We start from the raw sequence: 26211 nt of genomic DNA, 5'->3' as shown, positions 1-26211 counted from the left end.
AGCTAAAATAAATCAAGTAAAAAAATAATTTGGAGACTCAATGATGCACTACACATACAAGTATTGATGAAGGATGTTTAGGTGTTCCAACCAAAAGGTTGGTCCAATATGTTCCACAATATTAGACATTTTTTCCTCTCCATTTTTTCTGAGCTTATATACCTTATGTTCTTCATTCTTTATTGGAAATTATCTTTTGAAAACTTTAACTTTATTATCCATTTTTATTTCAATTTTTCATTTCAAGGAAGAAGCCACCAGTGTCACTCATATTAGGATAATTGTTACTCATATTTTTAGTATTTATAACTGCTTTCCATTTATATAGAATATTTGCATTTTTGGTGTAGTAAATAATTTCTATTTCTATGCTCTATGTTCTAAATTTTTATATGGCCAAAAAATTTCCTTCACTTCATTCTACTAATGCCAAATTTTCTTTTTCTTTTTCTTTTTACTCTTTGTATTTTATTATTATTACATATATACATTTTAATTATGAAAGCATAATTAATATTTTAAAATATAAAGTATTTATTAGCGTAATTAATTAAAATAATTATTGATTAATATCTTTTGTACCTAATTACAATTTGGTTTCTCTGGTGCTTTCTGGTTTCTTCTTCATCCATCTCCGCTACGTGTTCTTTGGGTTTAGGATTTAGGGTAGGTGGAGTTCAATTCCTGATTATTTGTGATAATAGTAATTGCAGTTTAATTTAGGAGAAAATCGTTCGAATCCCTAATTACAATTGCTGAACCAATGTCGGAGGAGAAGATGAGTGAGAAGGATTCCACTGAAGCTCAGCAGAATCCCAATCTGGAGGACTGCTTGAAACTGCTGAAAGGAGAGCGAGACGAACAGCGTCTTGCAGGGCTTCTTCTCGTAACCAACTTCTGCAAAGCTCACGATCACTCCTCTCTTCGGAGGGTCTATGATGCTGTTGGCCCTCGCTTTCTCTATCGTCTTCTCAGAACTGGTACTTCCTTCTTCTGCTCCTTTTCTCTTCATTTCTAATGTTTTTTCACACTATCTTTTTTTTTAATTAGGTCTCGGAAGTTCCCTCAATGAGAATCGCGATGCATATTTAAGCCTATCCATCACTGTTCTTGCTGCATTTTGTCGCGTTCCAGATATAGCTTCTTCTGACGACATGCTTTTTAATATTCCACTTGTGTTGGAAGTAATACCCACCCTGTAATGATCTGCACCTGCTTTCATACACCTTATTTTTTCTTCAGAGTCCTTTTTTGTTTATTTTTTAATCTCTTGTTTAGGTCTGGCTCGTCTCTTCTTCAAGAATGCTACGAGTTTTTGTACTTGGTGTCTGCTGCTTCTGAAAATGGAATCACGAGATTTTGTGAATCTGGAGGCATCAAGGTACTAGCTTCTCAAATGACTGTTCTGCAAGATGGTAAGATTTCATTGTCTGCTGGTAATGCTTGCTTTCACCATACTGGAAAAATAAGGGACTGAGTGAAACTATCAGTTGGTGTATTTTAATTTTTTATATTAGGGTAATTCACCAACACATTATGTGCAAAAGTTAGGAATGGTAACTATTGGTAAACAAGGATGTACTATTTATTATAACTATCTGTGTTTGAGCTCTGGAACTGATATCAACAAGATATAGGTTCAGAATGCTGGATATCCTCAACATGGATATTCTTTATCATTTTTTGTGTATCAACTTTCACAGCTTGATCCCTGGCCATCACCAAAACAGGTTTACTGTTATATCTTTGGTGTCTCCGGAAATATTTCTCTCTAGAGATTTCATTTTTTATCATTTAGTAATTCTTATTTATAGTAACTACACTATTAGTGGGTACATTTACACATCTACTAACATTGGAATTATAAACGTCTGCTCCTAATTGTTGTGTTGTTTACGCATCATTATTCTCAAACACTGTGCAGGTTCATATCTGATGGAAGTATCTTTTAAACTTCTGCAATTGATTCTGGGTAGGATGTCCTTGGACATAATCCAGAGTAATGACTTATCTGACATTCCAGTTATTGTAAGTGTGCTTCTTAAATATTTCTATTTTTTAGTTAATTTGTTTTCCTTTTGATTAGCTATCTTGCAACATGCTAAATAAACATCTATAATGTGCTTGGTCAAGCAATATTTTTGACACTTCTCTCTACAGGTGGCAGCAATAGCAAGGCAGTTTGCTGTTTTGCACAATTCCTTGAAATTTGAAGCCCTCCACTTGCTAAATGTCATTCTTACCTCAAAAGATTCAGTATGCGATCTTGTCTTACTCTGTTTTCCTTCAGTCATGGTTTTATGTAGTGATATTCTAGTATACTTGAAGATAAAATCTACTTAAATTGATATGGCACTGGAATTTAGTATATTTAGAGTTGTTGTATATTTCTTGATATTTTATCAAATTACCCCTAGATAAGAAATTAGATGGTGTTCTACATATTCTAGTCATGTAAATCAAGTTGATTTGCTTGTTAAAATATTTGGTTCTTAATATAGAATGTTTTCATATAAAGGGTCTATTTTGATTGATGGTTTATACTCCTTAGGAGACCAATATGTCCAACCTGCCTTGTGGATAACCACAATTTTATTGATTGAATGATTTATGTATGTGCAACTTTATTCATTTACCTTGCAATTAATTGACTACAAGTACTTCACATTTTCAGTCACAACTTCGTGAGGCCTTACAGTTACTTCCTCAAGAAAGCTGGTCGCACAATATCCGCACTGGTATAATGGCTGTTCTGCAGAACCGTGTTGGTATGTTGAGACAATTTTCTTAATTATTTATGTGCAGTGCTATTTTACCTGTTATTTCAGTTTCTCTTTCTGTGTTCCTTCATTAGGTTTTTTAAAGTTATAATTTTAGTAATTTCCCATCAGCTGATAAAATTATGAGATGGAACGTAACCAGGGAGAATGAACTCTGAAAGTATAAACCCAATGGAATGGGGAATTAAAATTTTAATTCCCAGTGTTCAAGGATAAGAGTAACAGCTATGAGAGACTGAGAGAGAAAAAATATATTGATAGTAATCTGTCTATTGCAAAACTTAACTAGGACATATATGCATTGGGTGGTTCCCCAGTTCCCTATTTTAATGATTTTCATTGCCACATCAAGTTACAGCATTTATAAATGACACCATATAAATGCTGTAACAGATTATATACTTGTTTGATCTTGCATATTGAAAGGTTTTAAGTCAGCAGCAGGCTTTGTTATGGCAAGAAACTGCACACTTTATGGACTAACTCCTGTTCCCTAGTCTGGAGAGTTAGTTTTAATAAGGTGGTTTATTTGAAGGAAAGGTTGTGGATGAAAGGACACTTCTTCACTTCTTCTTTGCACTTTCACATGGATAATCTGAAGTTTTATTGAACTACCAGATGTCCTTACCTTACTGTACTGTATTATGGTTTTTTTAAGACAATAAAACACTAAGCTGTATGAAATGCTTGATTTATTATTCATGTACAGCTCCTGCTGAAAGGTTGCAGGCTCTCATTTTAGCTGAGTCTATGGTTTCCATGCATGGAGAAGATTGGTTGGTTAGCCAAGTAAACACAAATGATGCACGAGATCCAGCTTCAGCTGACATGTAAGCTGTGCTTGCTAATGTTAATTTTTTAATACATCTGCATTGTGTGTGTCTTGCTTCATTTTCTCACCCCTTCCCATTTTAGGTGCCTGTTACTTGTCTTGGAGCAGTCAAGGGTTGAAATTGCTGTTCTTCTGAACGAGTTGGCATATTTAAAATATGAAGCCCCTCAGGATACTTCAGCTACTTCTGAAGCAATTTTTTCGAAGCGACATAATGTGGCTGTTGCTTACTCTTTGGTTGAGAAGATAATAAAATTAATATCAAATGTTGAGGAAAATGGTGGTATATTCAAAGAAACTCAATTCACTCAGCCTTTTAAATTCTGTTTTTTTAATTATGGTGGTTTAGTTGTATGTACTCCCATAACTACTATTGTCAATTGTAAACTATATGGATACGATTTGGAAATTCAGATTTTTTTTCTATTGTGATTTTGATTACTTGGTAATGTGATACTCTTCTTGAAACCAGTGTTGACACTGTTGGAAACATGTCTCTGTGGTTAAGTTCCTGTTAATTGTGTATAATGCTTCTTCATCGTACTATTTCTTTTACAGGAAACCTCCTTGATGAAGGAACATTAACAAAGGTGATTCTCCAGCTTAACGAGACAATTGCTGTTGTCCTAGAGTATTTGGAAGATGCAAAGGTAACACTAATGATTAATTGCTTAATGTAATGTTAATTATTAGCGATGTTAAGAGTCATTGTTGGTGTCAATTGTGGCCTATTCATGTACTTTGTTAGTGTATAACTCCTTTATACTAAATCATTCCCTAGTAGTAACTATAGTAAAATATCTTTAGTTGGCTGTAACTGTCTTGGTTAGACACTTACAACTAACTCTCCTTTTTAGTCTGTTGTAACAGCCTTGGTTAAATAGTTATAACTAGCTCCTCTCGAGTCTGCTGTAGTATAAATACTTGTGTAAACAGTGATTCATTATCTTTAATTCTATTTCATTATACAAGTTGTTTTTCTCTTTAATATACGTTGTACTACAGTCTTAAATATATACAGTTCATCCCATTATAGTATGATTCTCTTCTATTCTATTTACCTGTTTACAAACACATGGCAAATTATAATGGTGAAATCATACAGGAACATGGGCAAAAGAAAGGGGATGATTTACTTGCTTCGGTGCGAATTATTGGGAGGTATGACGTTTTAATGTTGCTTTCTTTTGAATTATTTTTACTTTGACACTTGATAGATTAACAATAATTTACTTCAAATCATATCTGGAAGACATCTTTCATATATTAGTGTGGCATTTGTTGTCATATAAATTTTTTAACAATGATAGACCTTCTTAACCTGTATATTATTCATGCTTTCACTGTCATACACTTGCAGTGTAGTATTAGGAAAGAAACATGCAAATTTAATTTATTTTCTAAAGGAAAATTGCAATGGTATAGATCATCTTAAGCTAATTTAGATAGTTGTTTCATCAATTTTCATCCTCTCCTTAATCTTGTGCTAATTTGGATAGTTTTTGTTTCAGCTATCTTGCAGAAGCACCCTTAGCATGCAAGGAGAAGGTTCAAGATCTTTTAGGGTATATGCTTTACATTGAAGGTGAAGATGAACAAAGGTATATTCAAGATAATTATGGGCAAAAAAAATTCCTTTATAGTGGAGCATTGCATAATTTAATTTTATGTTCCAGACCCTTCTACTCTGTTTGCTTTCTTCTACCTTTGCTGTCTCAAATTACTATGAAGATCGAGGGATGCAAAGCTTTGGCTTCATGCAAAGGAATTGAGGCTGTAAGTTATTTTTTGGTTCCAATACTTGTATTTTTAAATTTAAAATTTATGTTTCTCCTTCCTCTTTTTTGATGTTGGTTTATTATTGCATTCACTTAAAGGTGAATCCTTATGAGTAAATCAAGATTCTAACGATTGCTTGATTGATGTATAGTTCACACACATGGCTTTCAGATTTATTGCTGTTAAAGATATGGTTTAATTACATTAAACAGGGAAATATGGTATGGTTTGATTACATCACATAGGGGAATTTCTTAGAAAATATTTTTCAATATTAGTTATTGATTTTGTTCCTTATTATTGTAATTCTTCTTTATTATAAATAAGAGTACTCACATGCGTATAAGATGCATAGTTACAAATAATCCTTTTAACATGATATCAGAGTGGTACGCTCCCTGGTTATGTGCTTTGTCACTATTCCACTGCTAAGTTCCCATTAAACAAAAATTTGAAAATCTAATTAGTCACCTTTTCTATTGTATTTAATTATGTTTGTCACTCTGATTTGTTACCTCTCTAGCAACTGATTGACTGACATGTTTTACTTAGTCTATCAAGAACTCGTGTTGATGACATTTGTAACAAACTTGACTCATGATACATGTGCACTAGCTTGAGGGAAAGTGTTATAGATATGATTTAATTATATTAAATAGGGAAATATGATATATTTTGATTATATCAAATAAAGAAATATCTTAGAAGATATTGCTCATTATTGATTGTGTTCCTTATTACTTTGTTACAAATAAGAGTACTCACGTGTGTACAAGATACATATTTACATCATTCGATAACTGTAGTAACAAACCAATTTCTTATTGTCTGGTTGCTAAATATATTGTGTCTATTTGTAGGTTTTAGATTGCTTCAATAAATTAGTTGGGTCAAATGCTTTTCTTGAGGATAATGGTTGCATCTTTTTGGCGTGTGATACAATACTGAACCTACTATTGAAGGTGATTTTCTTATCATAATGACCAGCCTTATAATAATATATTGATTGTGCAAAAATTCTAAACAAGTACCACCTTTTTTATTGTAGAAAGACAAAGTGCATACGATGTTGGATGAGTCAGCTAGTGTTAGTCTTCTTAAAGCATTAGCTTATTGGACAGGTACCATACTTGTCAGCAACCATTAAATGAGTGTTTTCTCATGAATCCTTAAAATGTGACATATGCTCTAATGCAAATTTAGTAGCATGTATGTATCTATTAAAGCAAGTGATTTCTGACAAGTACCATTATTTGTTTATTACTTTATTCGTTGAATTGACAGTATGAAGTAAAGCATGCATCTTATCTTAACTTAGTTGCTGAAACATGCTTTGTAGATAACACTGATGAAACGTCGAGTATGATGATGGCTTCAAGCATTTGTGCACTGGTATTTGAATATACATCAGAAGAGGCTCTCTTGAATCGACCTGATTTCAACTATAGCACTCTTCGCAGTCTTTATGTGCTCATTGCTAGATGTCTGACTTCATCAGAACAGGTGCATTGTGAATTCCCTTTCATTACTAATTGTAAATTTCTCTAAGTTGCATTGTTTATTCAGAAAACACTGTAGCACTTGAACAACTTTGTAAGAATTAGCAAAAAAAATTATTTATGCCCTATTTATGTTTATGTTCAATGATTTTAACACCTGATTACTTGTTATAATCTGTTGCAGGATACTAAAGAGGATATGGATCTTTCGGAGATTGTCTCTTCTGGTGATTATGTTTACTGCAATGCTAGTTGTTAGAGCACTAAAGGCTTTTTGAGGTAGTTGCATTTTCTAACTCTCATTGTGCAGGCTTCTCTCGATGGGCTCATCGGTACCCCCGTATCCGAGAAGCTGTCAAGAACTGATTTTGATCCTCTTAATCTGGATTTTAAACTTCAAGGTAGCATTACTAAATTCATTGTCAAATATAAATGTGTTTATGGTTTGGGTTTGGCCAAACACATGATCAAACCCAATCAAAATTGTGCGGTCAGGTTGGATTGAGTTTCTGCAGTTTATCCTCCTAACCAACCAATCAAAAACGGATTGGGTTGGATTAGATCAATAAGTCGAAACATTTGAATTTATTTTACAATTTTATGAAAAATAAATAATTATTAACTAGGAATTTAGGATGCTAAGATAAATTAGATATCGTGTCGTATGTTTACTAATAGAGAGTTCTAGCATGATTATCCAACTTTAGGATAGAAACAAACTAAAAATTTCCAATGAATCAAAAGATGTAATAAACACCCTCCTTCTTGGTCACCCAATCAAGTCGAAGCCTAGATAATTTTATCTGAATTCAAAGTAAGACAAATTAAAATCTGTTGATACAGACAAAAACTAAAGAGCGATAAGAGTGCTCGTAACTCTCTGGGTGACTGGACAAGTGTGAATGTTTATACGAAGAAACCTGATTTTGAATGACTGAGTGTAAGTGAACAAAAATGTTCCGTTTTTTCAATGGCTTTGTTTTTATAAATAGTAATAATAATGTCATATCAACAGGTTGGATTCATGGCTCAACCCACATATAAACGGGTTTGAATGAGTTGGAATGGATTCAACTCAAACATTAAAATGAAAAACAGAATCCAAAATAATTGAAATAGTACGAGTCATATCAAGTTTGTCGGTGACTGTGCCAATGAACACTTAAAATTTTTGTTTAGTTTGGTTTATTGAGCTTAATTTTAATTCATAAACATCTTTTACATTATTTTTCTGACTACTTGTTACAGCATTAATTACCAGGTATTCTCTGTTGAAATGATGATGTGACAATGCATGCAATTGGAAGAAGGGTTACCAATGAGATGGGATAGGGTCTTCGGATCACACTGAGAAATCAGTGTTAAGTTCATGAAAATCCATTGGCTAATTGATTATTAGAGATAGAAGGTGATATGTTAGGTTTTGTATATTTTATTTTTCATATATGAAAGTAGGTAAACTCTAGTCTTAAATCATTTGAGCTGTTTCTTCATGCAATTTCGTAGTTAATTTCACAGTTTTTTTCGGATGAAAAGATCATTTTATTCTAAAAAAATACATTTTAGATTATAGAATGAAAACTGAAAATATCTTTTTTAGACTTTATAATCTAGAACATTTTTTTCAATTTACAAATTGGATTATAAAATTTGAAAAGTATTTTCATCAGATTTTACAATACTTTGAAAAGTATAATAATTTTAAGAAAAACATTCTGATACTTTTCTGACTATATAATACATTTTCGATTAAAGAATTCGATAGAAATTTATGAATTAAGAAAATCTTTTAATCTATAATTTTTTTAAATCACAAATAAAGTCAATGAAATAAAAGATATTTTTAATATTTTAATAAGTATGAAGGTAGCCAGAAGAAACTAGTTTGTTTCACTTTTTCTTTTTTTCAGATAAAAAAACACTTTTTAAATAGAAAAAAACTTATTTTAATGTTTTAAAATAAAGCTGAAATAAAAAATAAATTGTAACAAATTTTTTTCAAGACATTAATAAAGATGAATAAGATGAATTATTGTAAAAATGTATATAAATTTATATTCATATCTATCTATATTTTGATGATTCATCTTTATTTTAAATATTAATTAATTTTTGTTGAAAAAAAATCACATCAAATAAAGTATTATATTGTCTGTGATTTAAATGTCAAAAGAAATTTCTTTTAATATTAAATATTAAAAAATCATAATTATATAAATTTGTTTGTTTGTTTTAATATATATTTTGAACCAAATTCCATAAAGGAAAGGTGTAGTCCAGGTAAAAATTTGTGTAGAATAAAAAAATATTCTTCATTAAAGACAAAATATATCACTGAGATCAATCTTAATAGTGTTTTAATAATTTTAAAATGAAGATTTTAAAAGACAAGAAAGATAGTTAAAAATGAAATGGGTGAGAACAATCACCATAGAGAGGTGCTTATTATAATTACATGTTATGTTTTATTTTAGAGGTTTCCCTTAATCGATGGATTATGTATAAAAGTCATGGATCATTAATTATATGTTTCACATAATCAACTATATGTTTGGTTTTAATGGCTCATAATCGATTCAGATTTTAAATGTTATATTATGATTCCTAACCCTAAGTCCGTTATCCTAATATTATTTCTACCTTAAACCCTAACCTTAACTATCGGTCCACATTTTTGAAAAAAAAACATTTTCTAATTACAAACAAATAAAATATACAACAAAATAAACTGTATTCATTTTTCACTTTTTTAATATCTACAGACAAATTTGTAATTTATATTTTTATCAATTAAAAAATACAATTTTAATCAAATTCATCATATTATTCATAAATTTTCTCTCCACGCTTTCATTCTATTTAACTTCATACACACACACTAACCCCTCAAATTCAGTAGGAAGCTCAAAGAAAGCATAAGGATGTGAAAGCAAGATGGTTGATAAGAAAATGATGAGTTTATTAAGAGTAATAACTTAACAACAAAAGCTGGTAATGATATGCACATAGTAAGAAAAAGAAGATGAAATGAAAGAGTTACTCTATTCATTCACTGTGATGCCATGAGAGAACAAGATCTTGAAGGCCAAGTCTCCAATCATCCCAATGAAGAAGGTCAAAGTCAACGGCACCATCAACAACTTTAACTGAGACAAGGAGCAAGTCAGACACAATCTCAAACACCTCAACCACCAAACCCACCTTCCCCTTTCCCAACCCAATTGCACCGTTCTTCCCAACTTCAATCCTAAACCCTAACCTCTCCCCAACCTCCTTAACCTTCGCCTCCACCGTTCCCACGCTCTTCTCCGAACTGAACCTCTTCTCCCTCCGCCTCCCCTTCTCCGACGTCGTCTCGAACAGTCCTCGCAAGTCCAACCCCGACGACATCGATATTATGTCAAATGCGTTCATCCCCAATTTGTAACCGTCGGAGCACTTGTTATACAAATCAGACTCCAATACACTCTCCTCCAACACGTTACAGCGAACCGCTTTCTTATTCCTCAACCATCTGCAATCGAAAACTCTTTCCAGCGAAATTCGCGATTTAGGGTTAGGGTCCAGCAATTGGTAGATGAGGCTGCGCGCAGATTTCGATATACACTCCGGGAACTGGTAGCCGCGGCGGGAGATTCGCCGGCACATGGCCGGAATGTTCGAGTCGTCGAAGGGGAGGTGGCCGGCAAGAAGGTTGTAGAGAATGACACCGCAGGACCACGCGTCGGCCTTGGAGCCGTCGTAGCCGACGCGGCGTAGGATCTCCGGCGCAGTGAAGGCCGGCGTGCCGCAGGCGGTGTGGAGGAGGTCATCGCGGAGGTGCTCCGGGAGCGCGGAGAGGCCGAAGTCGGAAACCTTAAGGTCGCCGGCGGCGTCTAGGAGGAGGTTCTGCGGCTTGAGATCACGGTGCGCGATGCCGTGGCGGTGGCAGAAGAGGAGCGCAGAGACGAGCTGGGAGAAGTAGCGCCGCGCCAGGGGCTCCGGGAGGCGGCCGCGCAGGGAGAGCTTGGAGAAGAGCTCGCCGCCGCCGGCGTAGTCGACAACGAGGTAGATTTTGGTCTTTGTGGCGAGGACCTCGTGGATTTTGAGGATGTTTGGGTGGTTCTGGAGGCGGCGCATGGCGTCGATCTCGCGCACGATGCGGGGCTCCATGGCGGCGTCGACCGTCTTGGACTTGTCGATGGCCTTGACGGCCAGCGTGGCGCCGTCTACGTGGGAGCGCGCCTGGTACACTTTGGCGAAGTTGCCGCGGCCAAGGAAGCGCGTGAGCTGGTACCTGCCGAGGATGGTGCGTGGTGGCGGAGACGCTTCCATCGTTGTGGAAATGAATCACCACGCCAACCAACGGTCACAGACTGTGCTTCTCTTTATATACAATTTTTTTCTTTTTCCTCATTCCCATTCTGCCCTTGCCTTTTGATCCAAATAACAAAACCAAATACAAATTAAAGAAGTTTAATTAAAGTTTACATTAATTCTCTCAAACTTTATTTGTTGGGATACAAAAAAAAAGATATTGAGAATGATTTATTTATGGGAAAAGTGTAATTTGTGAATGAAGAAGTATATATATTTATGTTGTGTTAGTAACAATTAAAAAGATACTAATGAGTGAATGGTATTTAATGTGATTATTAAATTAGAGATTTGATGAGATTATAGATAAATGTATCAAATGATTTGTGTTGATAAAAAAAAATCAATATTAAATCACAGTAAAGAAATATAGGACAAATTATCCTATTTTAGAAGGTTGGTAAATAAAATATATATAAAAATAATATTGAATGAAAGAAAATATTATGTTAATAAAGTTAATGTGTGTTTAGTGTTTATTGATAAAGTAGTATAATTGTATTTTGATTTTGTTTAGTTATGTAATGAGTAGAAAGAGTAGGAATAGGAGGATATAGAATAGTGTATATAATTTGAGTTGGAGTAAGTATTTTGAATACAAGTTTCATTACATCACATATAACATGTGGAGGAATGTACCATCCCCTTCTAAAGTCAATACCCATTATCATCATTCTTTAGGCAACTAACAAAAATATCTCACACAATTCTTTCTCTCACATTTTCCATTTTCCATTTTCATTTCCTTTTGTGTTGCCTATGACTATTGGTTTCTCCAATTCATTGGGATCCACAACTTCATTCATCAATTACTTTATTCATAAATTTATTTTAATTTTTATGACTAGGAAATTAATTTTATTTCTATAAACCATACTTTTAAACAAATTTATAAATGACTCTTGTGAAGTTGTTAGAAAATTGAAGTGGAGTCATAAAAAAAACCTAGTCAATGATATGAACTTGCCACTTAATTTGGTTTTCATATAATTTCCACCAACATTCACAGATCCAAGTGTTTACTTTCTCTTTCTCTTCCTACTTTCAACAGTCAAACTCAAGAATATTATATTTCCAATAAATAAAAAAACAAAATTGTATTTTCAGAGAAGGAGGAAAATGAATGAGCAGCATGCATGGTATGGTATGTGATGAGGTGTCATGAATTTGTAGGTCATCATCATGTACATCATCATGTGCATCACCCCACCTCACCACTGTGTGTAGGTTAATTGTCTTCCACCAACCTTCATTCAGAGAGTGGTTGTTATAATTTCCGAAAAAACCATTCATTTTTTGTTTTTTCTTATACTCCCATAAATGCCACGTTACAAAAATCTAGGTAACCTACTTTTATTTATGTCTCTTCAATTTAATAATACCATCAATAAAATTAAAGATTAATTTTATAAAATTGAATTATTAAATTCATTTCATGCCATCATTGTATTTTCATCATCATCAAATCATTTTACATCATTCAAAAAATTCTTATATTTTAATCCTCTTAAATCTTATTACCCTCACATTAATACTAATATATATGTGTTCAGTTGTGTATTAGTGTCTCTTCTCTTTGTTTTCGTCTTCTTCTCACTATCATCTATAATTCATTAATGTTAAGTTTTTTTTGTCTTGTTATTTCATTCTGCCAATCATTTTCAAAATTTTGATATACATATGCATCATTCATTGAGGTTTGTAATATTTTTAGCATAAAGAGGAAGAACATGCTAAACCATCTATTAGCATGGTTGGAATTTGAAATGAGTAAATGCAGAGAGCCACAAATTCCAATAATTGATATAGTTTCTGATGTGTCACAAGTTTCCAAAATCAAAATCAGTCACTTTATATAAATCAATTATTGGGGAGAAGTGATAATTAACATCATAGTTAAATAGAAACCTAAAATTCATAGGAATATCTCAAAGTTATACTGATATATGAATATCATTTGAGAAAACCTAGGAGGAGTGAATACAATTTTCTGATAATTATTCAATTTATTAAAAAAATATTTGTTTTCTATTTTAAAATTTTAATTTTCATAATTTTTTTAATTAAGTTTAAGTTAATATGTTATTGACTAATTATTATAATAATATTTAATTTAGTGAATATCAGATTATTTATTTTCAATCTATAAAATTATTTTTTATTTAATAATTTTCTTATAAGCATGAAACGTCTAAAAACACTTATTTTTACATATATCTCTTCTTTCGAAGTTGTTTCAATATTATTATTAAATTGTGTTAAAATATAATTTAAACTATATATATATATTGGATTTAAATTATAACATACAAAATCTATTTAAAAGAAAAGATAAATATGAAAAAAGTTTGAAAATTTGATTTAGTTGATTAATATTTAGAAACTAAGCTAAAGTTGTTATTATATACTATCGTGAAAGTAGGTGCACCATTGTTTCTCAAATTAAAAAGAGAAAAATGAAACTTGCTTTTTGCATTTGGCAAGGACATTGTCCGTTAAAATAATTAATTTCAAACAAATTAATTTAAGGAAAGAGACATACAACTTTAGCTAGAAAATTAAGTGAATTATTTATTAGCATTATTTTTGTTAGATTCTTAATCATTATTTGATGCAATTATTTATTTGGGTCCTTGCTTTGATTTATTATTAATCCAGTTGTATTGTGCTGCATGACATAATAGCATGATGAAGATCCATTGATTTTGGGGAAAACTCCACCAATTTTTCAATAGTGGACTTTCAAAATAATTAAAGTAAGATTTGATTTGTAACCATTCACAACATCCTCTTTAATAATCTTACAATATGAATATAAAATACATATTAGAATCCCCATTAAATTTTTTAAATAACCAATATTTGTTACTTCATCTTCAAATATTAATTGTCACATATTCCATTTCATATTAATTGTTTAAATTTAAAGTCATTAATTAATTTTTTTCAAAAACATTCATCGATTATCGTTCGCAAAAAATATATACTCATTACTTAATATTGACGATGTTGAACATGTATAGGATAGTTTTAAGTTTGATCTATCAATATTTTAATTTATGATGTTATTAAGAACTGTTTCGTTCAATATAGTCTCATATCACTCTGAAGTCGTTTCTATTCCATCAATTTGGTCCATTATATTAAATGAAGTTTGCCGAATTATCATCTACTATGCAAAGTGGCACACACTGAGTCAGAAAACTAAACTTTTAAAACAAATTTTTAACATCTTCAAAGATGAAAATGAAGAACTCTTTTAGTGAGTAAAATATGCAGATTTAGAACCCCGTGAAGAAGTTTTCTTAGATCAGTCCAAACAATCCATTTCCTAGTCATAGAATAATCCCATCAACAGTTATTATAATCAAGAAAACTTAAAACATTAGTTATGTTGGTAAAAGTTAGGAAAAATGAAGTAATATTATTGAAACAAGGTGCAATGTCGTTTGTTAATGGAAGTTGTAATTGTGTTCACCTACATCTCAACATCAAAGTAAAAATATCTGCAATAAAAAATAAAATAAAAAAAATAAATAAAAATGTAGCAATAGTTATTGAAAGGTATATATATATTTTAAAAAAAATAAGGTGAAGTTTGTTAGTGCGATGTGAATAAGAGGATATTATTATATGCTTGAATTGAAGCACTTAGAAGAAAGTATTAGATATTATGTCATATCATCTCATTACTTTATTCTCTAAACTTCTTCATCAACAACAACAACACACACTTACAAAATAAGACACTAGGGTTAGGTGCCCTTTTGGTTGAGCTAGAGTCACACAACAATTAGCTAATTAATCATGTTTTGTGCCTTCTGTTTTTCTTCTAATTTTGGTTAAACATGTTGTCTTAGCTACAATCATTTTGTTTTAATTGACACCTACACTATGAATAAAACAAATACATCTGAATTAGAATAAATTCTCATTTTCTTTATAAATAAAGGTTGAGTGTTTATATCTTAAATTATCTTTTTTTTCAATCATTATATAATTATGTAATTTATTTTTTAGTACATTTTGTTTTTGGAAAACCGATTTTCTTCACTTTCGGTATGGGTCTTACTACGCCCTATTCTTTGGGTGTTTTGGTCTGAAAATTTTACCAGACGTTCTTCATTGTGTGTATTGAGTTTTGACAGAGATTTGAGCCCTAGATTCGTCCTACAAGATTTTCAATAAATTTTTTATTCATCACAGTCAGGGTTGAAAGGAAGGTTCGTTTGTGTGTGAAACTGTTTGATTTTTTTCCTAGGTGAATACTCATCTGTTTGACGTGAAATTTGTCGCGTTTTGTCCAAAATTCAGTCCAAATTCTTAAGTGGAATTTTAGGAAAAAATTATTTCAAGACAATTTTTCTGAAATTTTGTGAAAAACCAAGGCTATCCTCTACCAAAATTTGTGAAATTTCGCCCTACTTTCTGATATTTTATTTTGGGTCCATATTGCGATGAAAGAATCCGAAAAAATTCACACAAGTACTTTCATACGTTGTTTGCACCATGCTAATTTGGCACATCTGTAAATAAATCTCAAAAAGAAGATATAGGGTAGAAAAGCCATGACATTAAGAAAACTTGTTTTGTTCACTCTCGGTCTGGGTCTTACTACGCCCTATTCCTTGGGTCTTTTGGACTAAAAATTTTATCAGACGTTCTTCATTGTGTGTATTGAGTTTTGGCTGAGATTTGAGCCCCAGATTCGTCCTACAAACTTTTCAATAAATTTTGTATTCATCGTTGTCAGGGTTGAAAGGGAAGTTCGTTTATATGTGAAACTGTTTGATTTTTTTACTAGGTGAATACTCATCCGTTTGACGTGAAATTTGTCACGTTTTGTCCCAAATTCAGTCCAGATTCTTACGTGGAATTTTAGGAAAAAATTATTTTGGGAATTTTTTTCTAAAATTTTGTGAAAAACCAAGCCGATACTCTACCAAAATTTGTGAAATTCCACCTTACTTTCTGCAATTTTATTTTGGGTCCATATTACATTGAAAAAATCTGAAAAAATTTACACAAGTACTTTCATATGTTATTTTCACCCTGCTAAGTGGGCACATCTGTAAAAAAAATCTCAAAAAGAAGATATAGGGCAGAAAAGTCATGACATTTTATTTTTGGAAAACCTGTTTTGTTCACTCTAGGTCTGGGTCTTACTACGCCCTATTCCTTGGGTCTTTTGGTCTGAAAATTTTATCAGACGTTCGTCATTGTGTGTATTGAGTTTTGACTGATATTTGAGCCTCATATTCGTCCCACAAGCTTTTCAATAAATTTTTTATTCATCACTGTCAAGGTTGAAAGGAATGTTCGTTTGTGGGTGAAACTGTTTGATTTTTTTCCTAGGTGAATACTTATACGTTTGACCTGAAATTTGTCGCGTTTTCTCCAAAATTCAGTCCATATTTTTATGTGGAATTTCAGGAAAAAATTAATTCGGGACAATTTTTCTGAAATTTTGAGAAAAACCAAGGCTATCCTCTACCAAAATTTGTGAAATTTCGCTCTACTTTTTGCAATTTTATTCTGGGTTCATATTGGGTTGAAAAAATCCGAAAAAAATAACACAAGTACATTCATATGTTGTTTGCACCCTTCTAAGGAGGCACGCCCATAAACAAATCACAAAAAGGAGATATAGGGAAGAAAATTCAAAACATTTTGTTTTCGGAAACCGATTTTGTTCACTCTCGGTCTGGGTCTTACTACGCTCTATTCTTGGGTCTTTTGGTCTGAAAATTTTATCAGACGTTCGTCATTGTGTGTATTGAGTTTTTACAAAGATTTGAGCCCCAGATTCGTCCTACAAGTTCAATAAATTTTTATTCATGAGTTCCTGGGTTGAAATGAAGGTTTGTTTGTGTGTGAAACTATTTGATTTTTTCCTAAGGTAATACTCATCTGTTTGACGTGAAATTTGTTGCATTTTGTCCCAAATTCAGTCCAGATTCTTACGTGAAATTTCAGGAAAAAATTATTTCGGTACAATTTTTCTAAAATTTTGTGAAAAACCAAGGTTATCCTCTACCAAATTTTGTCAAATTTCGTCCTGCTTTCTGATATTTTATTTTGGGTCCATATTGCGTTGAAAAAATCCGAAAAAATTCACACAAGTACTTTCATACGTTGTTTGCACCCTGCTAAGTTGGCACATCCGTAAATAAATCTCAAAAAGAACATATAGGGTAGAAAAGTCATGACATTTAGAAAACCTATTTTCTTCACTCTCGGTCTGGGTCTTACTACGCCCTATTCCTTGGGTCTTTTGGTCTAAAAATTTTATCAGACGTTCGTCATTGTGTGTATTGAGTTTTGGCTGAGATTTGAGCCCCAGATTCGTCCCACAAACTTTTCAATAAATTTTGTATTCATCACTGTCAGGGTTGAAAGGAAAGTTCATTTGTGTGTGAAACTGTTTGATTTTTTTACTAGGTGAATACTCATCCGTTTTACGTGAAATTTGTCACGTTTTGTCCCAAATTCAATCAAAATTCTTACGTGAAATTTCAGGAAAAAATTATTTCGGGAAAATTTTTCTAAAATTTTATGAAAAACAAAGGCTATCCTCTACCAAAATGAATGAAATTTCGCTTACTTTTTTCAATTTTATTCTGGGTCCATATTGTGTTAAAAAAATCCAAAAAAAAAAAACACAAGTACATTCATATGTTGCTTGCACCCTACTAAGGAGTCACGCCCATAAACAAACCATAAAAAGGAGATATAGGGAAGAAAATCTAGGACATTTTGTTTTTGGAAAACCGATTTTGTTCACTCTCGGTCTGGGTCTTACTACGCTCTATTCTTGGGTCTTTTGGTCTGAAAATTTTACCCGACGTTTGTCATTGTGTGTATTGGGTTTTTGCAAAGATTTAAGCCCCAAATTCTTCCTACAAGATTTTCAATAAATTTTTATTCATCACTGCCTGGGTTGAAACGAAGGTTTGTTTATATGTGAAACTGTTTGATTTTTTCCTATGGTAATACTCATCCGTTTGACGTGAAATTTGTTGCGTTTTGTCCCAAATTCAGTCCAGATTCTTACGTGAAATTTCAGGAAAAAATTATTTCGGTACAATTTTTCTGAAATTTTGTGAAAACCCAAGGTTAATCTCTATCAAAATTTGTCAAATTTCGCCCTACTTTCTGATATTTTATTTTGGGTCCATATTGCGTTGAAAAAATCCGAAAAAATTCACACAAGTACTTTCATACGTTGTTTGCACCCTGCTAAGTTGGCACATCCGAAAATAAAACTCAAAAAGAACATATAGGGTAGAAAAGCAATGACATTTAGAAAACCTATTTTGTTCATTCTCGGTCTGGGTCTTACTACGCCTTATTCCTTGGGTCTTTTGGTCTAAAAATTTTATCAGACATTCGTCATTGTGTGTATTGAGTTTTGGCTGAGATTTGAGCCCCTGATTCGTCCCACAAACTTTTCAATAAATTTTGTATTCATCACTGTCAATGTTGAAAGGAAAGTTCGTTTGTGTGTGAAACTGTTTGATTTTTTTACAAGGTGAATACTCATCCGTTTTACGTGAAATTTGTCACGTTTTGTCCCAAATTCAGTCTAGATTCTTTCGTGGAATTTCAGGAAAAAATTATTTTGGGAAAAAATTTCTAAAATTTTGTGAAAAACAAAGGCTATCGTCTACCAAAATTTGTGAAATTTCGCTATACTTTTTGCAATTTTATTCAGGGTCCATATTGGGTTGAAAAAATCCTAAAAAAATAACACAAGTACATTCATATGTTGTTTGCACCCTTGTAAGGAGGCACACCCATAAAAAAACCACAAAAAGGAGATACAGGAAAGAAAATCCAGGACATTTTGTTTTCGGAAAACCGGTTTTGTTCACTATCGGTCTAGGTCTTACAACGCTCTATTCTTGGGTCTTTTGGTCTGAAAATTTTACCAGACGTTCGTCATTGTGTGTATTGAGTTTTTGAAAAGATTTGAGCCTCAGATTTGTCCTACAAGATTTTAAATAAATTTTTATTCATCAGTGCCTCGGTTGAAATGAAGGTTTGTTTGTGTGTCAAACTGTTTGATTTTTTCCTAGGGTAATACTAATCCGTTTGACGTGAAATTTGTTGCGTTTTGTCCCAAATTCAGTCCAGATTCTTATATGAAATTTCAGGAAAAAATTATTTCGGTACAATTTTTCTGAAATTTTGTTCTACCAAATTTTGTCAAATTTCACCCTACTTTATGATATTTTATTTTTGGTCCATATTGCGTTGAAAAAATACAAAAAAATTCACACAATTACTTTGATACGTTGTTTGCACCCTGCTAAGTTGGCACATCAGTAAATAAATCTCAAAAAGAACATATAAGGTAGAAAAGCCATGACATTTTGAAAACCTATTTTTTTCACTCTCGGTCTGGGTCTTACTACGCCCTATTCCTTGGGGTTTTTGGTCTAAAAATTTTATCAGACGTTCGTCATTGTGTGTGTTGAGTTTTTGCTGAGATTTGAGCCCCAGATTCGTCCCACAAACTTTTCAATAAATTTTGTATTCATCACTGTCAAGGTTGAAAGGAAAATTCGTTTGTGTGTGAAACTGTTTGATTTTTTTACTAGGTGAATACTCATCCGTTTGACGTGAAATTTGTCACGTTTTGTCCCAAATTCAGTCCAGATTCTTTCGTGAAATTTCAGGAAAAAATTATTTTGGGAATATTTTTCTAAAATTTTCTGAAAAACAAAGGCTATCCTCTACCGAAATTTGTGAAATTTCGTTCTACTTTTTGCAATTTTATTCTGGGTCCATATAAGGTTGAAAAAATCCATAAAAAATAACACAAGTACATTCCTATGTTGTTTGCACCCTTCTAAGGAGGCACGCCCATAAACAAATCACAAAAATGAGATATGGGGAAGAAAATCCAGGACATTTTTTTTTCGGAAAATCGGTTTTGTTCACTCTCGGGGGTGGGTCTTTTTACGCCCTATTCCTTGGGTCTTTTGGTCTGAAAATTTTACCAGATGTTCGTCGTTGTGTGTATTGAGTTTTGGATGAGATTTTGACCCCAGATTTGTCCCACAAGATTTTCAATAATTTTTTTATTCTTCACTACCAGGGTTGAAAGGAAGGTTCGTTTGCTTATGAAACTGTTTTTTTTCCTAAGTGAATACTCATCCGTTTAATGTGAATTTTGTCGTGTTTTGTCCAAAATTCAGTCCAGATTCTTATGTGAAATTTTAGGAAAAAATTATTTCGAAACATTTTTTCTGAAATTTTGTGAAAATCCAAGGTTAGCCTCTACCAAATTTTGTGAAATTTCGCCATACTTTCTGCAATTTTATTCTAGGTTCGTAGTGCATTGAAAAATTTTGAAAAAATTCACAGTAATTTCATATGTTGTTTTGCAATCATTACATAATTATGTAATTTATTTTTTGAGGATTATATTGTATTAAATTAGTTTTAAGATTTTTTGTAATTTTTTTCCACACAAGAGTTTTATAAAACTCAAACTTGAATTAATGTTTTATTTGGTGGTTGTTGACAAAAGTATATGTATTCAAGAAAAATATTTTATATAAGACTTAGTGTCTTAAATTCTATGGCATCTTAGCATACTCTAATAAAGAGATCTCACAAAACTGTTTACTCTAAGTAACTTAAGGGTTTATTTTAAAAGAAAGTCCCATAGAAAAATTAAAATTCAACTTCCTTTTTATTAACAAAAATAAAAAAACAAAGAGTAATAAAAGCAATAAATTTAAGAACTTATAATGGAAAAACATAGTATAAAAATGGTATGGGGGCATAAGGGAGAGAAAACATGTACCTCCACTACCCTATAACCTTAAAAAGAAGGAAAATAAGAGATTCTACCATTATGGGCCTTTAGGTCTCCCGTCAACAAAACAAATAATGGGCCTTTAGGTCTCCCGAAGCTAACTGAAATTTTAATGAGGCGTGGGTTGCTTCTTCCGCACCTCCGTATATTCTTTTTCACCTTCATAAATTTTTTATTCCCAAAATATCCTTTCGAAATATTTCGGATTATATAATTAAAAAGTTTTTTTTCTAAATTCGTAATTAGCTTTCAGATCATGTAATTCAGAAACCTTTTTTCAAATGCATGATTATTTTCTGAATTATATAATCCAAAAAAGAATTTAATATGAAATTATCTTCTGAATTATATAATTTGAAAGTTTTTTTTATATACGTGTCCAGATTACCTAATCCGAAAATTATTTTTTATATAATTTAAAATATATTTTTATCTGTAAGTTGTTTTTAAATTTGATATAATCCAAATATATATATATATAATTTTTTTTTAAATTTATAGAAGTGGCACAAAAACAATAAAAAGGTATTTTCAGTGGCACATTGTGTGACATTCTGAAACCAACAAGAAGAATAGTGATGAAGATGTGCATATGAAGGAGTAGTACTTAGAAACCTCATTTTTTATTTGTTTAAATAAAATTGAAATTGTATCTGATATTTAGATTTGAAGAATGAAATATCCTCCATGAAACTGGATTACAGCTACAAACACATGTCTCTTCTAATATATCTTTATAACACTTTCTCAATTACTTTGTATCTTTTAAATTAACCAAGATTAAACATTAAATGCGTTTTATGTACTTTCATTTTTAGTTTTTGCTACCTCAACCTATATTCAAATTATTATCTCTAATACTTTTATAATGTTTTTTCTATAATATAATAAATATATAATTTTGGTTCTAATAGTTATTTTCGTTACCTTTTAACAAGATATTTGCATTTGTGTGTTGCCATGTAATACTGTTACATTATAACAACGTCAATTCAAGAAAATAAAAACCAGCGTTAATATTAAATTATCATAATTAAAATGTGCCAATTTTAACATAGGATAAGTTTGATCAAGATTTCATTTTTTATTCCTATATTTGTTTTCTCATCTTTATTTCATATATTTTTTAATCTATAATTTTCCATTTTTAATTATGTAAATTATGTTTTAATTATTAAGACGTGAGATCTTAACTTAACCTCTCACTCTAATTGATATAAAAAATATATATTATAAAGTTCATGAAATAAATAAATAAATTATAAAATATGACGTCAAATTTTAGACCTGAGTATGAAATAACAGTGGAAACATTATAGTATAATATATTTGAAGAAATAAAAAATGTTGACTTCCTGAGAACAATATAGTAGTGTATGACGTGATGCAGATATATTTGTGATATTTTGTATGTCAAATCATCATTGATGAACAACCATTAAGAGTTTTTCACTGAAAATCCTTCTAAATTCTCCATCTACATGTTATTATTATGTAGGCCTAATATTTATATGTGATTTATTTATAATCCTTTGACAAAAAGAGAGATGGAGAACAGAAAGAGGTAAACAACAATTTTATTTATTATATATCTCTAAAATTAGTTTTTATTTAATAATTTTGTTATATTATATATTTAAAATAATGTGTTTTTGAATTTTTTTATTAAATTATTAATAAAACGTAGAAATATTAATTCTCAAGACAAAAGATGAATTTTAATATATATTATTCATATAATTAACTTCCATGTATTATCATATTAACGATACATCACTTTAGTTTACAGAGTGTAGAGGCTTAATCACCATTGTTTTTTTTCTGAGATAGTTTTACTTATCTATCACCATTTGGCTTCTGTCTTATTCTACCTTATAAAACCCAACTTTTCATGAAAGCAATTATTTTATTACTCATAATACTTGAGTGTGCCTCTATACTACTATATATAACTTATATATTCATTTTAAATTATTTAATACTCTATTGATAGGTATTGAATTGACTAAAATAATTCTAACTTCTTAAAAAAATTGAAACCAATATATTACATCTCGATTTTCTAAAAACTTAGATGATAAAGTTTTTATAAAAGAGTAAATGTGTGAGTTATAATTGAATAAGTTAGATGATATCACGTGTTAATTAGTTTGACAATTTTGAAGATAATATTTTGTAAGCAAAGACTAAGTCGTGAGTAATAAATGATTGTTGATTATTCTTTTGGTGACTTTTCTAATTTGATGCAACTTAACATCAATCTAAGTCACAATAGAAACACCTTAGTGTCAATTTTCTTAATAAGAACCACAAATTGTGACTTGATGAACATAATAAGCAATGAAGATTTTTAGCTATTGGTAATGATGTGTGAACTTGTTGTAGCAATGCAAAAATAAGAAAGGTTCTTTTCAATGGGTTTCTATGGAAGGTTGTGTTTCGTGTGAAGGATGAGAATAATGGAATCTTATGCACAAAAACGTTATTTTCTTGACTAATTTTTTGAAGGAGCATAGAAAATGGAAATGAGGTTGCAAGCAATAGAATAGGTAGGTGTTTGGTGGGAAGGTTTGGCATTTAAGAGAGCAAAATGGTTAAGGGTTTGTTGTTGGATGGATGATGAATTAATTGAATATGATAAGAACACTCATTCTAGATACAATACTAAACCAATGTTTACCTCACACATGTCACACACATATGCAAATTGCACAATTTAATTTTGAGTTACAGAATTAATGTATGTGAACAATGTTATTTCATGATTTTAAGGTTGGCAAAAGTTGTCATTAAATTACAACTAATTTCACATTATTTTCATGAAAAAAAATATATTAAATATAAATTAATTTTAGAAAAAAAAATAATTAATTGCTGATTAAATTATATATTATTTTAAAGATTAAAAGTATTATTGGTATCTAAATTAACTTCTATCATAGATAAATAGTTTTCGGTATCTAATTAACTATCGTGACTTTTTAGCTACCAACTTTAAATAATTGATAGTTAAAATTTTAATAGCTAATTAGATATCAATTTAAAAATTATTTATTAATAATATAAATTAATTTAGATATTAATAATTTTTTTAGTTTTTAAATAATATCTAATTTATTAATATAGCAACTAAATACTTTTTATCTTTAATATTAATTTTTATTTAATAATTTTTTAAGGGTTGATGATAATAACTTATAAAATTTATGAATGAAACTGCTTAATTACTTAATAATATCCTTTTCCATAGCTAGGTGAGATAGGGAAAAAGGTTATTCTCATAACCTAGTCATGTTGACAAATCTGAATTATCGGTGCTACTTAATTCAATTTCCATTTAAATTTATGGTTTTAAACATATAAGTTACTTTTATGTTTGATAATAATATTATACTGAATTTCATCATTGTCTTTTTTTTAAAATAAAAAGTAACTAAATATAAATTACATAGTTACAAAATCATTTGTAAGTAAAATCAAATTGACAGAATTTTGTATTTACTCAACTGTGCCTTTTATCAATAAATTATCGTTATTTCTAAATTTTATATATCAACCTATTTTTTTATGTATCTTATCACATTATATTTTATAATTTTTACGCATTTTATTAATCTATCAAACATTTAACATTTTGTACTGTTATTTTAGCAAAAGAAGTTGAAATAAAAAATTGAAACAACGCCATATTTTATTTAAAACTCAGTGCTGACGTCATTTTACTCTTTTTTTTTTTTAAAGTCAGTGCTGAGACCTTTAACACACATTTTCGTATTAAAGTTCAGTTTTTGTTGTAATATTATATGGTATATATAATGTGGTTTGGAAAATTTGTTTGATCATTACTTATTTTTTACAATGTCCCATTAATAAAGTTATCGAACTACACACTCCCTATTATTAATTAAAGTTTAGTAAAAAATATAAATTATGAGTGAGATTGGTTAAATGGAAAATGTGACTAAAATAATTTAGAATTTATAATAAATTTCAATCAATAATAAAAGATGTTAGACAAAGTTATGACTACAATTTCCCAAAAAAAATTGTGCAGGGATGGGAAAAATAAGCAGTTAGTAGAAATATTTATGAAATAAAACATGTGCATTTCAATAAAGTTATAGTGTGCCTTAATTTATTAATCAAGCACTGATTAGTAGGCTTAGAGCAAGATGATTAAAATATAGAACAACTTTTAACAATAAAATAAAAAGAGTGAAACATTTTATAGTTATACATACACTAAAAAAAAATCACTAAATAAAAAATAATTAATTACTATATTAATTAAATTAGATATTATTTTAGAGACTAAAAAAATTATTGACATCTAAATTAGTTTCTATTGTTAATAAAATTTATAAACTATAGTTTTAAATTGGTATTTAATTAGATACTGAGATTTAGCTACTAACTTTGGAATCTAAAGTAATTAGTAACTAAAATCTTATTAGTTAATTAGATACTAATTTAGAAACTAATTTATAAATTTTATGAATAATAGAAATTATTTTAGATACCAATAATTTTTTTAGTCTATAAAATAGTATCTAATTTAGTTAATATAAAATGACTAATTATTTTTGTCCCTAAAATTAATAATTTTATTGAAATATATAAAAGAAACACAGTTGATAGTTGATGAGTTTAACTATTTACTGAATAAAGATGTAAAACTTTTACACAGGAATAAATTAATATAGCAAAAGTGAAGGATAGATAGAAAATTGTAGGAAGAAAAGAGAGAGTTGAAGTTTTATAGAAAAGCGTAAGGGATGAGCACAGCAAGATTATATATAAGGAAAGAAAGAAAGCAATAGCTTCATATATACATTATGTTTATAGCTCACCAATTACCATTCTACAGTTTTGACCCAACCAACCATGCTCTCACCACTCTCACATCCATGCATTTCCCTTCCCTACCTTTATTCATCAGCAAACATTAATAACCATCCTTTTTCCAACACTTCTTTTTCTTCTTATTTAATCATTATTTCCAAAAAACTTCTACCAAACACCCCCTTCACAAAATGCCCACAACTTTATCAACATACACACATTTACTTCATAACTGCTAATGTCAAATATATATATACATATATATATATGCAGTATTTTCCCAGTTGGCAAATT

The 26211-nt window shown here is 30.5% G+C and overlaps 2 protein-coding genes across 6 annotated transcripts; one reads left to right on the top strand and one right to left on the bottom strand.

Moving 5' to 3' along the window:
* The first annotated feature begins 239 nt into the window (after positions 1–239).
* LOC137827599 (neurochondrin family protein) lies at positions 240–8366 on the top strand. Of its 5 annotated transcripts, none has more exons than XM_068633802.2 (18): positions 240–980; positions 1051–1198; positions 1279–1415; positions 1925–2028; positions 2161–2256; positions 2675–2768; positions 3490–3610; positions 3696–3895; positions 4171–4262; positions 4718–4773; positions 5124–5213; positions 5289–5388; positions 6252–6353; positions 6440–6512; positions 6731–6894; positions 7075–7117; positions 7201–7291; positions 8152–8366. In XM_068633802.2, exons 1-17 carry the CDS (start codon positions 764–766, stop codon positions 7254–7256), a joined length of 1893 nt encoding a protein of 630 aa, XP_068489903.2. In that variant the 5' UTR covers positions 240–763; the 3' UTR covers positions 7257–7291; positions 8152–8366. The 5 variants fall into 5 exon arrangements, 4 of the variants coding, with proteins under 4 accessions (XP_068489903.2, XP_068489904.2, XP_090161232.1 ...); XM_068633803.2 differs by having other exon boundaries at positions 8139–8366; XM_090305106.1 differs by having other exon boundaries at positions 599–980; positions 3503–3610.
* Positions 8367–9828: 1462 nt separating this feature from the next.
* LOC137827598 (CBL-interacting serine/threonine-protein kinase 7) lies at positions 9829–11358 on the bottom strand. The gene has a single exon (XM_068633801.2). The coding sequence runs from the start codon at positions 11202–11204 to the stop codon at positions 9936–9938; it is 1269 nt and encodes a 422-aa protein (XP_068489902.2). The 5' UTR covers positions 11205–11358; the 3' UTR covers positions 9829–9935.
* Positions 11359–26211: the final 14853 nt, after the last annotated feature.

This window comes from Phaseolus vulgaris, chromosome 7 (genome assembly GCF_051622355.1).
Source record: "Phaseolus vulgaris cultivar YP4 chromosome 7, ASM5162235v1, whole genome shotgun sequence".
Lineage (NCBI taxonomy): Eukaryota > Viridiplantae > Streptophyta > Magnoliopsida > Fabales > Fabaceae > Phaseolus > Phaseolus vulgaris.
The sequence above is the reverse complement of the archived record's forward strand: the minus strand, read 5'-3'. Positions and strand labels throughout refer to the sequence as shown.

Coding starts and splice junctions, on each gene's coding strand:
- LOC137827598 (XM_068633801.2), bottom strand. CDS start 11,204: ATGGAAGCGTCTCCGCCACCACGCACCATCCTCGGCAGGTACCAGCTC.
- LOC137827599 (XM_068633802.2), top strand. CDS start 764: ATGTCGGAGGAGAAGATGAGTGAGAAGGATTCCACTGAAGCTCAGCAG. Junction 1,416..1,924: donor AATGACTGTTCTGCAAGATG/GTAAGATTTCAT, acceptor AACACTGTGCAG/GTTCATATCTGATGGAAGTA. Junction 6,895..7,074: donor GTCTGACTTCATCAGAACAG/GTGCATTGTGAA, acceptor AATCTGTTGCAG/GATACTAAAGAGGATATGGA.